At 43.4% G+C, this 15,567-nt stretch overlaps 1 protein-coding gene across 8 annotated transcripts in view; it reads left to right on the top strand.

Moving 5' to 3' along the window:
- GARRE1 (granule associated Rac and RHOG effector 1) overlaps positions 1 to 15,567 on the top strand; it is a 73,059-nt gene that overhangs the window by 39,335 nt on the left and 18,157 nt on the right. For all 8 annotated transcript variants that reach the window (XM_019742672.3, XM_074314414.2, XM_074314415.2 and 5 more), the window contains 5 exons: positions 6,344 to 6,553; positions 10,758 to 10,898; positions 11,112 to 11,207; positions 11,325 to 11,486; positions 13,583 to 13,741. In XM_019742672.3, the coding sequence (XP_019598231.2) occupies positions 6,344 to 6,553; positions 10,758 to 10,898; positions 11,112 to 11,207; positions 11,325 to 11,486; positions 13,583 to 13,741 (768 nt within the window). The remainder of the gene's footprint in view (positions 1 to 6,343; positions 6,554 to 10,757; positions 10,899 to 11,111; positions 11,208 to 11,324; positions 11,487 to 13,582; positions 13,742 to 15,567) is intronic.

Raw genomic sequence — 15,567 nt, 5'->3', positions numbered from 1 at the left:
AGCAGCCAAGGAGGATGCAAAAGGAACAGCCAGAGTGAAGAAGGAGTGGAGCTAGTGCAGTGTCTTGGAAGCAAGTGTTTCAAGAAAGCCCAGCATCTCAGATGCTGCTGAGAGGAGGCGTGAGAAGCCCTCCCCCACCTCAGCCCAAGATTCGCCAGTTACACCAGTCGGAGTACCATGGGATTGAAAGTGGCCAGGAGTGTCCCTGTCAAGTGGGGGTGGTGATCCCTATCTCAAGGAGGTAACATATGTGAGGCATCTAGTACCATGTCGCCTAGGATACAGAGAGCCCCTCTCCCGAGTGACGAAGGTAATGTTGATGGAGTCGAATTTCCATTCAGAATTCTGTTTAATCAGCTTATCAGTGGAGAGATATTTTAGTACTTTCTTCTTGATTGAAGTGCCAACTTTTAATGAAAAGTATACTCACATCAACAAAAAGAATTCCATAAATTCTAGTAGGCTCCTAGGTCATATACTGTCTGGGTGACTTAAATATATTTTTATCTCTGCCCTATGTAAACCCACAATATTAAATTGCTTGTGTATGGAGCAAACTTGCATTTTGAATGGGAAAAATTATTCTAAGAACAGAGTTCTTTGTCTACTATAATTAATGTGGATCTAGTTACCTTGAGTGGCATTTCACCTTTTCATGTCCTGGATGATATATTATAATTTTCCTCATTATGTCAAGATTTATAGCAATGTAGCTGAGATATAAAACTTCCTCTATGTGTTGGCATGATAATAAATTTTTGACAAAGGTGTTTTATTTTGGAAAAACAGAACATACAACATGATCTAGTTTTTCCAAAAATCATCTTCAGGATAGGCTATATAGGAACATATAGTCAATGGTTATATCTATTTAGTAATACTTGGTACCATTTATTTATTTAGCTGATCTTTTTTCCCCCCCTAATTTATTTGCGTATTTCTGCTGTAAAAGATTTTGTACCTCACAGTGCTTGGCACCTGAAGTAGGAGATCAGAAACCGTGTGTTGATATTTTCACCAGCGGTAAAGCAGCACGTCCGGGGGCAGAATGTAATTTGTCTGATTAGCATTTGCTGTTGGCTCAGCCACCCTCGGGCACATGCTAGCTTTCTCTCCTTCCCTGGTTCTTTCTCCTAAACATAGAGTGGCAGCTTCTTTATGATCTAAGTTAATACTGATTGCAAAGGGAGTTTTGTTACGTTGTGTGTTGCTTTTTTAATTTTTAAATATTTAAACATTTACTGTAATCAGTTTTCAGGTCAGACTATATGTATATATACATGTTATTAATAGTTTCCATAAGCTTGTTTTTACATTTTCATCCTGTAATCTAATCTTCATCAAGCACTTTCCATAGTCCAAGCATGGTCCACTGCATTCTCTCTCTCTGGAGACGCATTTAGGTCTTTGTATCTGTTCTGGTCTTTTAGTTAGGTCATTATGTAATGACTCCGGAATTATCATAAGAACAAAAGATCAAGGTTGAGGACACTTAGAACCAAATGTAATGTTTAAGGTATAAGTAAGGATTGAAGAGAAAGAAATGAGTGAATGCCTTTGGAATTTCTAATAAAAGCAGCCAATCCCAATCGACTTTATTTTATTCAGTCAAGACTTTTTAAGCTGATGAGAAATAAATTCTAGAATCCCTAGAAATGTTTGACACTATGTGACAGTTTTATTTGTTAACTCTGCAGGGATGTGAAAAAGAGGAAATATTAAGTGAGGGTGAGCAGCAGAAAATGAACTTAGTGTTGATGTGACAATCACAGGGTGTGTTGGGAGATGGGGTGGTCTTGGGCACTCTGTAATTCCAGCACCTGCAGATGCTAAGGACTGAGTCAGGCCCCAGCTCTAGGAGAGGAATAATGAAAACCAAAGTTTGAAATATTCTAGGAAATAGAGTTGAGTGAGTCCTCAAAAACCATTGTGGTGTGGAAAGGGTGGTCTTTGGGGCCTCAAAATAGGATGACCTTAAACTGAAATCTGTTTTAATTAATAAAATGTAAAAACCAAAAAGATTCATGATTATATCCACGAACACAACACCCTTCACAGCAGATGTGGTACTCATACAGGGGAATAGGAGAGTGAACATGTCCCCTTTTCCTCCACCATCAGGGCTCCCCAGAAAACACGGTTTCATTTCTGATGGTTTCATTTCCGTAGATCCTTGATTGCTGTTTAGAATCCAGAATGCTCCAAGGAAGCCCAAGTGGCAGGGTCACTGATTGTCTATACTCAGGAATTGGGCCCTTATGAGGAATTTAAGTCTCACCAAAAAGTTTCTGTTAATGCAGAAGTCTGGTAATGGCCTCTTTTTACCTGAAATTCCATCAACTTGGATGCATTCGGGTAATGAGTTTTTTTTAAATGCACATGCCAAGGGTAAGATGAAACCCAATTGCTTTCTTCATAATTCTTAAATGAGCCTGATGTGCCAAAGGACGGGGCAGATGTTTGAGGTGTGGAATCCCTCAAGAGGTAGAAGAAGCTGCTCTTTTTCCCAAGCCTCGTGTGCTCTCCTCTCTTTATTATTGCTTTTTCCAGCCAGCCTTAGCAGTTGCTCTCTGCTGTGGAGCTCATAACCTCAGGACACACAGGAGAGCCACAGGCCAGCCCACTTGTTACTCTTGTCCCAGCCCCTTGCCCACGGCCTGAGAAGACGGAGCCAGGCCTCAGTCTCCGTCCCCACCCCACGGCCTGACACTGTACAGGAGACATCAGGGTTCCTGCATACGGTTCCTCCCCTCTTCTTAGTATCCACACACTATTCTGGCTACATCCTGAGTCTTGTCAGGGAGACAGAGCAGTCTGGTGGTTAGAAACACAGCTTTTGGGGTCAGACAGACCTGGCGTCAGATCTCTGCTGCACCACGTATTCCCTGCTTGACATCGGAGCAACGGCTCTGTGTAAGCCTCTGTGTTGTCCTCTGTCAGTGGATCAGTTTTTCTCACCCCGCAGTCTCTTCACTGCATACAAAATGCTTGGTATGGGTTAAGCACTCAATAAGTGGTGGCCGTTGATCGAGCTGTGACCATAGCTCCATTGACATTTTAAACACAAATGTCTCTTTTTGACCATTCCACTCATCCGTTCCCCAGCTTGCCACATTTGTTCTGCACCCTCATTGAATCCCACAGTCCAAGGAACTTTCCCCATGTGAAAAACAGCTGCCCGCTGCCCTGGGGTCGCACTCTTCAAAATGCATAACTTTAGAGTCCATATTTCCTTCTAGGTTTCTCAGGAAGACCTCAAGGACTACCCCCTCCCTGGATCAGGGTGCGTGGGGCCTGTTACAGGAGATGCTGCCGAGAACAGATGGGCAGAGGCAGGCTGGGAGCTGAGCTCTGTCCTCTACTCAGGAGAAGGTGCTGTTGATGCATCTGTTACTTTACATCGACTTTTAGGGCAGATATTCTATAAAATGACTCTCCCAAGGTCCAGGGTAACCATTCGTTTGATTGGCTTTTAATGAATTGTTTCTAACACAATTATTTTGTCACTACCGTAACTTGGATTGATGTTCCATGCATCATGGGTAGGAGGAGGAAGGTGCTGAGTTCTTGTTCTTATTGGTCCTTCCATGTAGGGAAGAAACTTAGATTAAGTGACTCATCCAAGGTCAAACATGTGATAAGTGGTAGAGTCAACATACGAAATGTCTGCCTTTTAAAACTGCCCAGGATCTCTGACCCCACTATCTCCTCCCGCAGCACCGTCCTTCCACCATCCTACCACTCAACAGTAAGAGGATGCCTCACCCCACCCTACCGTCGCCAGCATTGTCAGAAAATGTCCCACTGGGGACCCCACATCAGACATTTAGAGCCCTTTTCCAGAGTTTTCCCTTTTAGAAGGAGGTGGGGTAACGCTCTGTTCCCTTGGTCTTCCCTCCGAGAGCCTTTTCCTTCCCACCGCCTTGCCCCTTAGCGTTCCTTCTCCAGTCGCCCCTGCCTGTGCATGTCTACTTACTGGTTTGTTCCCGCCATTAGAAAGGAGCCCTCACGAGGATGGGCACTTGCCCTTGGATCCTCTGACCTTTCCTGTGCTTCGTACATCCCAGGCATTCGCATATTACATATTGTTGACAGAAGGAATGACTGAATTGTATGGGCCGGAAGCTGTGAGAATGTGATCCCAGAGCAGATGGCGCATGGCGTCTCCCCTTGCCCCTCCTGCTCCCGCTGTACCACAGCCTGCCTGCCAGGGGACTGAGGGAGGAGGAGGAGGAAGAGGTGTGTGCAGGGGGGGGGGGGGGGGGGGGGCCCAGGCCGCTCCTCCTGTGTTGGCACATCCTCACTCTGTCCTAAACCAGTGAAGGTTGAGATTGTCACACGCCTGGTCTTACTGCTGCCAGCCCACAGCTGTATCCAGCTGCTCAGAACCTGTTGATGGCAGTGGGGCACGCTGCCTAAGGGCATGGACACTGAGTCACGTGCCTACTCCAATTTGTGTCCCCATGACAGAGTTTTATAACTTGTCCGTGCCTTGGGCTTATTGTCCATATAGTGGGAATGACCCCATGTGGCGGTTTCTAGAATTAAATGAGATAATCTCTGTGAAATCTTTGGTATAGGTGAAGTATATGCTGAGTGTTCGGTTGAAGCTGGCTGTTGTTCTGTACAGTACTAAATAGATGCTTTTTATTCTATTGATGCCACTTGTCTCTAGGTTGCTAGGTCTGCTTCCTCGCTTTCCCTCCCTGCCCCCCATCTGGCACAGATTGATGGGGAGCAGCTTTGAGGGAGGTATGAGTCGACAGACTCCCAGGAGGTTTGGGTGGGAGTTCGCCTGTAATTCTGATTTTTCCCTAGAGAGGGAGAAGGCTTCGCTGTGGGATTTCTGTGAGTTTGTTTTGGTTTACTCCTGGTGGTTTCCAAGGAGAAAGTAATTCAGAGGCATTAAGTGTCATCACTGGGAACTTACCTGACTCACTCTGTCCAGGAAGCAGAACTCTGACCAGTGCGGATAGAAAAGGGCAGCATCTGAAATCTGCTAGGAAGTGAGTGATCCAAAGTTGAGTCTTATTTTGGGCTGCTGCAAGGGACAGGACTGGGCCAGAGGGTGGGCCTTAGGGTCGGGTTTTAGTTCCTTGTAGAGGGCAATGGAAATAGTTCCCCAACCTTCACCACGTCCCCGAGCAGTGCACTGAGTGCTGGCAGCCAGTGGCCCCTCCAATTGGATAAATTGCAAACTCAATAAATAAAATGATTTTTTTGTAAGTAATCTGTGTAAGCCAATGAAGTAGGAAAAATTTTGAATGTTATAGATAGAACATGATGAGAGTTGTAAAAAGTTTTTGTTGTCAAATTTGGTATGAGCAAAACAGCTGTAAAAGATTATGGGAAAGTGTCTCTGCTGGACGGTCTCTGCTCAAGCTGCTATCTTTGCAAGTAGCAAGTCCTTGCTCTCCTTTAAAGACAAAGAAATAAGAAATCACAGAGCTCACCTTAGAGCTGGAGTTAACGCAAGCAAGCAAACAGGGACCGGCAATGTGAGAGGACAGCTTTAGCCAGAGCCAGAGAGGCTGGCAGATAAATGCACACTCATATCTTAAAATGTTTGTGGTATGTAGTATTTTTACTATATATGTTGTTATAATTGCATATTAATAGTATGTATTACCATAGTGTTACATATATATATATATATATATATATATATATATATATATATATATATATAGTATTTTTCAAATGAATTTCCTACTCTAATGGACTATTCCATCAACCGACCGACTACGGATATAGATCAGGTGAGGGTTTCTACTGTACTGGCAAGTGGAGTTGCACAGTAGGTTTTGTTGACTCCTACGGGACTGGTCTGTCAGCTGTTTCGTAAGACTAGACGTATGGCATGAGCTGTGTTAACACTGTTACCAAAATAACCTGTGTCTTCGGATTCCACTTCCAATGGAATATCTTCTTATAGTCAAACTGACCTTTCAGATTTTTAATCACATGGCTTTTACTCTGCCTTCTAAATAGTATGTGGACATAATTGGAGTTGTGGGTTGCGCTGGTTTAGTTGGAGCTCAGAGACAACCAGGGTTGATGGGAGCCAGAGTCCAAATGGGGGGAGTGGGGAAGGCTAGGTGGGAAGTGGGAAGGCCCATCTGAACCTTGGGGCTTACTATTTGGTTGAAATGTTTTGACCCGTAGGCATCAGGCACCTAGATCCAAAGGCAGATCCTCTAAAGCATGGTGACTTTTTAATTTCATATGATTTCACATTTCCAGTTAATTGTTACCTTCTACTCAAATTGACGGTTGAGAATTTATTGCACTAATGCGGTAGCAACCCACAACCTAAATATGCCTGGCTCTCTTGTTTTCACAGGTGTTGGGGCGATGTTTCTTGACCGTGGTGCAGGTCCATTTCCAGTTTTTGACCCAGGCATTACAGAAGGTCCAGCCCGTGGCTCATTCTTGCTTTGCCGAAGTGGTTGTGCCAGAAAAAAAGAACAGCAGCAGTGGCGGCAGCTTATCTGGCATGGGCCACACACCCGAACTGGAGGAAGCTGTGCGATCCTGGCGAGGGGCTGCTGAGGTAACCCTGACTTTGGGGGAGATTGTTGCCCTGTGTTCAAACAGGAGAGGCTCCCAAGGGCCTCTGCCTGTTGGTTCTGAAGAGAGCCTTTTTATTTAGAAATGTGAGTTTTAAACTGTTATCAGTAGCTTGTTCATTCATTTGACAGTGAATGTCTTTGTAAATGCCCACTTTGTGCCAGGCATGCACCAGGCACTGGTGTGACAGCCTGTCTGTCCTCACAGCCTCTTTGGAGAAAGGTCTTACAAAAACTGATGAGGGGCTGTGGTGGAGGCATGAGGAGGGAGCCTGCCTCCAACCAGGATCAGTGTAACAGAGCTTCTAGGAAGAGGGACCAGGGAGAAAAGGCTGGAGCCTAAGTCTGCAAAGGCAGGCCAGAGCTGGCAGCGGAGGGTAAGTGGTCAGCCAGGCCGCTAGTGGGGATGGAGCTGGTGACAACACATTTCTTATAGACATTTTAATGCTCCTTTGTTTCCAAGGCGGGGAAAAGACTTTAGCACTTACTTTAGCAGTTATTTTTCTGCTTTACAGAGTAAAAGATAATTTATAGTTAAGGAATAGTATTGATTTGTTATAGAAAGTGTAGTTTGAATCATTCCATAATTGACGAAGTATTTCACTTTATGTTTTAGACATCTCTTTTAATCAGTCTTCCTCCCTCCCTCCCTCCCTCCCTCCCTCCCTCCCTCCCTCCTCTCTCTCTCTCTCTCTCTCTCTCTCTCTCTCTCTCTCTCTCTCTCTCTCTCTCTTTCTCTCTCTTTCTTTTTTTCTCTTTCTGTCAGTCAGTCTCAACATGGCCTCTTCTTTATATCCTTAGTTACAGGGGTTCTGTTCAGCCCGACTTCAGATGGTTCTGCAGGTTGATTGTTCTCTAATTTAGTTGTAATTTTAATGTGGTCATGCGAGGTGACAGGCACAGCGTTTACCTAGTCTGCCTATTTTTTTTCTCTTTCCTTTAATCAGATTTTTCAATGTGATTTTTTTTTTTTTTTTACATTTTAACATTTAACATTCTCTAATTTCCATATTTTAATTGTTTGCTCTTCTGCTGCACTGTTGCTTCTTTTGCCCTGAAATGCTCATTGGGGGTTGAATGTGGGAGTGGACATGTTGACTTTGTTGCAGGTGGCCAGGCAGTGGGGTCCAGACCTTTCTCTTGTCATCTTACGATCCTCTGTGTCCTCCTGGCTGCTGGGCTTCAACCTCCTGATCACGCAGCTCCCATGCATACCTGGCTCAGGTCTTCTCCACTCCACCTGTTGGCATCATTCCTGCTGAGAACCCAGCCCGCGTGAGGCCTCCTGGGGGTCCCTTGACCTCCTCACCTTGACCTTCTCCTTCATCCACTTCAGTCTGCCAGGCCTTTCTGCCCCCTTTACTTTGTGTCCAGCCAATGTCCCTCCCCCACACTAGGCTGAGAAAACAGAGTCCACTCAGCTGCAAGCAGCTCCTCTTCTTCACGTCACCAAAATGACACCCCTACTCCCTTTCAGACCCTCTTCTCGTCCTTCCCCTTCATTATAGTGGAGGAGGGGCCCGCTCCTCCTGTCCAGGGCCTGCCCTGTCCCCACCCTGCCCCACCCTCATGATGGGACCCTGTATTTTCTGCCCCGCTTCCCTCCTGAGCATGCTCTCACCAGCAGACAAACATGCTTACAAACCCCAAATCCGCCGTGTCCTGCCTTGTTTCTCTGCTCTTTTCATAGCCAACTTCTTGGAAGGATTGTCCACCTCACCTTGATTCATTCTTTAAAAATTATGAAACATTGCAAGCATATAGGAAATGTCACACATACCCATCCATTTTCCTTTTAGCTTTGTCAAATGAATCTTAACGTATTGCCACATCTGCTTCATGCTTTTCTTTTTCACAAATACTACGTATTACAAATGCAGATGAATCCCTTTGTACCTCTCCTCTGTCTTCTTCACAGTCCTTCCCCTCTAGAGATAACCTCTTTTGAATGTAGCGTTTGTGACTCCTGTGCATATTTTTATATTTTTGCTCTATATGCATATATCCATCAATAATATAAGGTGTTATTTTACACAATATGAAACTTTATATGCATGGCATCATTCAGCTCACTGAAATACGGCTTTCACTCCGACACGAGAATATGCCTTTTCTTGTCAAGGTCACTGCTGGCGTCTGTGTTGCCCAATCCGGGGAACTCTTTGACTCCATTCAGCACTTCCCAGCAACACGAGTGCTTGGGAATCCTCTGCTGTGCCATTTCTGATCCAGGCATTCCCAGTTACCCTCTCACCTCTTGGGCCATTTTCTCCATCTATGTTGCTAGCGTCTCCTCTTCAACGTAGCTTCTGAATGTGAGTTTCTCAAGGCTCAGTTGTAGGCGCCTTTGTGTCTAGGGAGTCTCCGTCTAGTCTTGAGACTCTGTGCTGGGGGCTCTGAAATGCGTGGCCAGTCCACTTCTCCTGTGGGCTCCAGGCCCCTGCTTACCTCGGGTGTCCGGGTGGCTCAGGCTTCACTTTTCCCCACACACCTGTTCCGCCCCAGATCTTCCCCATGCTGGCAAGTGGTGCCATTCCACACTGGGTCACTCAGGCCAGAAGCCTGAGGTTTATCCTCTAATCTTTCTGTCACATCTACAGCCGGGTCATAAGAAAGGCTTGCGGGTCCCACCTCCAAAATACCCTAGATCTGTCCCTTTCTTTCCATGTCCACTGTCACTACCCTAGTTCAGGGAGTCATTGCTCTTCACTGACACCTGTAGTAGCGGGTTCCTTGTCCCTTCCCGGTCTTGCCATCTTTCATCTCTCTCTCTTTAAAATTGGGTGATACTGCTCCCCATTGCCTTAGGGTAAGGTGTGGACCTCTCACCATGACCTTGCCCAGTCACTATAGTCTGGCTCCTGCCTTGCTTACCACTCTCTCCCCCTTGCTCACTTGGTTCTAGTTTGTTGCCAACATGTTTGCCTGTCCTCCCTCCCCCCTCCCCCCTCCCCCACTACCGTTGACTACCTCCTCCTCCTCAAACTTTCAGCCTAAACGTTGATTTCTCAGTGTCCAGGATGCTCCTGTTTCCCTCAGTATGTTTCACTCCATTTTCAATTTTTAAATGTTCTACTTGTTTGCCTTTTCGGCCCATGAGGCTGTCAGCCCCAAGATGGTAGAGACCAGGCTTTGTGCTCCACTGTCTATCCAGTGACACCTAACATAAGACCTTGTGGGCTAAATGTTTGACTGAATAAAAGATTCTTAGAAAGAGAGTCAAATGGTTTTAAATTGTGAGACTGTTAGGATTCAGGGAATGGTTACAGTGGTATACATACATACTTTGTGAAGCTTTGGAACTTTATAGCATTATAGTTATAGCATATATATTTATAGCATTAAGTAACACTAGTTACTTAACTGTAGTCCTGCAATCTTGGTAACCATTAAAACTCCTACACTGGCCTAGAAGAACAAAGTAACTATTGAAAAATGTTATTTGTTGCACAAATATTATTGCAACAAAAATGGGCGTTAAAAAATTGAGAGTTCATCCTGAAGCCCTCCTCCCAATAAATTGAATCTATATGTTTCTATATTCTCTAGTCCTGAACCATATGTATAGGTAACTTACATTTTATCACAAGACACAGATTAGTTTCTTCTTGCTTTTCTATCCTGTTTATGTACTCTTCATAAACTTAACGACTGAACAATAAGTATTTAATTTTTCTGTGCAGATTTCAAAAGCTGTGTTTTTCCTTTAATGTTCCAATGTGGTGTTTTTTTCCCTGTTGTGTATTGGTGTGGCTTTTCACTTTGGTATATGGGAACACCCAATCATGTACATTCCTTTTATTATTATTATTATTATTATTATTATTATTATTATATTGAAACTCCAAATGCTGATAGTCTAGGTTATCTGTCTTTTGAAAGCAGAGAAATTTAAAATACAAATATTTTATATATATAGAAAATAAATAACAAGTAGGCAAGTCTTTTTCCAGCGTTTCTTAAATAAGATAGTACTATGTCAGATTTGCTTTTTCTTTAAGATGCTTGATTAAGTCTTCAAAATTTCTGACAGCTCACATGAGGAATCCAGAATGTCTGATTTACATCTGATGCTTAGATGATTTCTTGCTTTATTTCAGTTGTTTTTTGTGTGTGTGTGTGTGTTTTTTTAATTTTGCTAGTTCTGTGGCATCCTCTTTTACCTACCAGTCACTATTTATATTGCAGGCAACATCTAGACTAAGAGAAAGAGGCTGTGATGGCCGCCTGGCAGGAATTGAAGTTCAACAGCTCTTCTGTTCTCAAAGTGCAGCGATTCCTGAGCACCAGCTAAAAGAACTAAACATAAAAATCGACAGTGCTTTGCAAGTAAGTTTCTCAGAACTGGCACATTGATACTTGAGGGATAGGAACAAGGGAAGGAATTAAAGTTGTGACGTTGAACCATTTGGAAAGTATAATAAGAGAGTAGTTGGGCTTAAGTGTTTTAAAAACTTTAGAAATTTAAAATTTCTATTTTCATTGGACTCTGTTACTTTGTAATCTTTATAACCTTGATTCTTGAAAACAATTTCTTTGCAGGCATATAAAATAGCTCTGGAAAGCTTAGGCCACTGTGAATATGCAATGAAAGCTGGTTTCCACCTGAATCCAAAGGCAATTGAAGCCAGTTTGCAGGTAGGCTTTTCCTTCTGGGAGCTGTGGCATGGCAGCGTCGCCATACAAGTGAACCAAGTGTCTTGACAGATGAGCTGTGGGTGACCTCTCCTCTCCCATCCAACCCTTTTCCTGCAGGGCTGCTGCAGCGAGGCTGAAGCACAGCAGACAGGGCGGAGGCAGACGCCCCCGCAGCCCATGCAGTGTGAGCTGCCCACCGTCCCGGTGCAGATCGGGCCACACTTCCTGAAGGGTGTCTCCTTCAATGAGTCAGCCGCTGACAATCTGAAACTTAAGACGGTAGCTTTGCATGGGGTTCCAACAACCCGGGTGTGAACTTGAAAACAGAGTTGTTAAGGAAACCTAAGGGCTTGTAAAGAATATAGATTAAAAAAACAAAACTGAAGTGAAGGCAGGAGGCATTCACCTTTCTCAGGAGATTGGTGTCTTAATAGCAGACTATGGTAACTTAATTTCTAATGAGACACTTGCCAAGCTTTATTCATACTTTTGTTCAAATGTTTAACATCAAGGGTTTTGAAAGTACACTGTAAATACTGTTGATTAATGTTTCGGTGGACTTTGTGAATTTAGTAAGAGGCGAACTCTTGTCATAATAGGCAGTGTGATGACCATTTGTGGAGCATCGTGGGCCAGGCACTGTCCTTTAATGCTCACCCATGCATGTAGTACCCTTTTCCCCACCGGAGAGACAGAAGCGAGGGCCCAAGGTCACACAGCTAGAAAGTAGTAGACTGGAATTTGAGCTTATGCAGTCTGTTTTCAGAGTCTACATACCTGACCACTTGGTCATCCATAATAAAGTTGAGGTTTTTATTGGTATTCTACCAGATGATTTTTGTCTCCTTATTTAGAGGGATTCAGAATTCAAAATTCTTCAACCTGTTTGCATTAGCAGATTGCTAAATAATGCTGTATTTTGTGCTAGTATAGAAATACTATGTGTGTATTAATGTACGAGGTGTGATCAAGAAATACAGTGAATGTTGAAATTTTAAAATTTTATAACAGTAAAAGACACATTGCCATTAATCCCCCTCAAAATACTCCCTCTCGCTTCGAACACACTTATCCCATCATTCTTCCCACTTTCTGAAGCAGTTCTGGAAGTCCTTTCATGAGTGTCTTTAGTTGCACTGTCATGGCTGCCTCAATGTCCTGAATTGATTCAAGACGTTTACCTTTCATGGTCATTTTGACTTTGGGAAAGAGACAGAAGTCGCACGGTGCCAGATCCAGTGAATAAGGTGGATGAGGACACACCGTAATGTTTTTATTTGACAAAAATTGCCATACCAGAAGCGATGTGTGACATGGAACCTTTCCATTGTGATCAAAACATACAGTGAATACTACTGTCGAGTGCCATCCAACACAAAGGCAGGGATCTTCAATATGGGAGGCAGCGCATTGAACTTTAGTAACAGTGTGTGACAAGTTTCAACTTGTTTGGTGCAGTCAGTTGCATGTGAGCTACGGTTGAGAGGTGTGTTTTAAAATGTGCTGTAAATCGTCCTCCATCATGACAATGCTCCATGTCACACATCGCTTCTGGTACGGTAATTTCTGTCAAATAAAAACATTACGGGGCAGCCAGTTGGCTCAGTTGGTTAGAGAGCAGTGCTCTTTAACACCAAGGTTGCTGGTTCGATTCCCATATGAGCCAGTGAGCTTTGCCCTCCACAACTAGATTGAAAAACGACTTGACTTGGAGCTGATGGGTCCCGGAAAAACACACTGTTCCCCAATATTCCACAATAAAAAAAATTAAAAAACAAAACAAAACATTACGGTGTGTCCTCATCCACCTTATTCACTGGATCTGGCACCACCTTGCGACTTCTGGCCATTCCCCAAAGTCAAAATGATTGTGGACATCAGGGCAGCCACGACAGCACAACGAAAGACACTCGCAAAAGAGGACTTCCAGAACTGCTTCAGAAAGTGGGAAGAATGATGGGATAAGTGTGATCAAAGTAAGGAGGAGTATTTTGAGGGGATTAGTGGCAATGTATCTTTTACTGTAATAATTTTTTTTTAATTTAAACATTCACCGTACTGTTTGATCACACTGTTTGATCACACCCCGTGTATATATATATATATATATATATATACATATATATATATATATATATGTATATGTATATATGTATATATATATATATCTAACCGCTCTATAGGGTTGAAAAAAATCTCTGAGAGTGTCTGATGATAATTACTTAAGAAATTAAAATTCCATGATTTGGGGGTACTTAAACAAAATGCCTTTTTTTAAAGGACTATTGTATACCTGTAAACACATTTCAGTCTATACATTTTTGCACCTTGTATGACTTTATATTGAAGTGTGAACTCTCGTTATCAATCTATAGCATACGATGTTACAGCTGATCAAGGAGGCAGGCTGCTATAATGGAATCACACCGAGGGATGATTTCCCTGTGACTGAAGTACTGAATCAAGTGTGCCCATCCACATGGCGGGGCGCCTGCAAGACTGCTGTGCAGCTGCTGTTTGGCCAGGCTGGACTGGTGAGTGAACATGCGTGATGGATGAGAGCGAGAGGAGAGAGACATTTCAAGCTTGTAAGGATGTGGTGTGGGCACTTGTGAAAATACTAAATAATTTTAAAAGTTCTTCGGTGCTACGGAGTTTCGACCAGATAGAAAAGGTAAAGGAAGAGCAGCATTAAAATAGCTTTCCTTTCTTCTCTTATAGATTGATAATATGTGTTGGCAGAGAACCGAGTTGCAAACTGATGTTTCAGGCTTTCCTCTTTTTAAGAAAACCATTACATAAGTAATGATTTGATAGGGTCCCGTGACCTGACCTCTGGAGGGAGCTACAGTGGATGTCTTTCTGTTGCTCAAACAAGCCAAACCTGTCTTAGGCCTTTGCACTTGATGGTCCTCTCACCTGAGAATACGCCTCTCTGATCATCACATGACTCACTCCTTTTCATCTTCCTCATGTCAGCTCACATGTCACCTCCAAGAGACCTCAACAGTATAAGTAATGCCCCCATCCAGTCACTTTATAGCCCAGCTCTCTCTTGATCTGCTTCTTAGTGATAAAATAGCAATATCAACTCAGAAATAAATTTGGTATTATCACCTTTGGAGAGAGGAATAACTTGCCAAAGTTGGATGGGTTCAGGAGATCAACATCTGAAATCACCACTTAGCTTTTTGTCTGACACCACTGGCCCACATAACTTGATGGGTTTGATCCCAAGTTCTAGAATTAAATGACTACTTTTTGAAAAGATACAGCATTTCAGTCAGAGGCTAAAGGAAGCTAATTAGAAATGAAGGAAATTAAAGAGCTCTTTCTTAGTCTAATTCCTACTTTATTCATGAAAGGAAGTGTTGGGTGGGTGCTGTCCTTTTGTTTCATGTGGGTGAAGGCTCAGGTAGCCCCCTCCGGGTGCTGCTGCCTTGTAGGGGCCGGATGAGGGCCTATCTACAGTGGTGAGTCGCACGTCCTTTAGGATCTGTTTCTTAGCATAGCAACCCCGAAGACAGGCATAAACTGGAGACCCCCTGCTGAAGTCTGGAAGAGCCCACTGCCTCTGGGAGATTGATCAGTGCTCCCAAAGACCCTTTTAGCTGAAACGAGAACATGGCAAATCAGGCCTCCAGAAAGGACTGTGCAAAAAAATAAGGCAGAAGAATCCACAGGTTTGGAGAAAACATTGTAAGCTTCAAAAAACAGTTCCATGTTATTCAAAGATCAGGAACTTCTTCCTAGTTCCTACCCCTTGATCTCAGGGCACCTTTGTGTATGTGGCTGACAAAGAACCTTTAGATTATGGTTCTGGGGATGGGAGGAGAGAGGAAACACCTGCCTGGTCCAACAATAGGTATTACTTGGACAGGAAGTCTTTTCTAAAGGACATTGCTGACCAGCTGTGGGAACTGTTTACAGCGATGGAAATCAGCCCCATTAGTGGCTGAATTTGGAATCATAATAAGCAACTCTGCGTGGCTTGACCCCATCTGATATGTTAGGGATTTGGTTTTAAAGTGTTTATGATTATTTTGTTAAAATTCGTTTAGTTACTTGAAAATATGTTCATCACTTTGTCAAGCTCTTTAAGTTAAGTAGGATACTGTATCATCTGTGTTGTATTGAAGACTCTCCTCCAAATAGGAGAGGAGCATCGAAGGCAGGCAGGGTTGGTTCTTCATCTTTCGTGAAGTAGTTCTGTTTTTATTGATGGTTGAGGATAAAACGATCTTTAAAAAAAGCTTCATCCACTTCTGGCTTGTATTCAGTCATTGCAAATGGGCTTTTCTGAAGCATTGGTTTGAATTTTTGTGACATTTTACTTCTTTCAAGTGCACAAATTTAAAAA

Source organism: Rhinolophus sinicus, chromosome 8 (assembly GCF_057876585.1).
Source record: "Rhinolophus sinicus isolate RSI-liver-muscle chromosome 8, RSI-T2T, whole genome shotgun sequence".
Lineage (NCBI taxonomy): Eukaryota > Metazoa > Chordata > Mammalia > Chiroptera > Rhinolophidae > Rhinolophus > Rhinolophus sinicus.
This window is presented reverse-complemented; position numbering and strand designations above follow the sequence as displayed.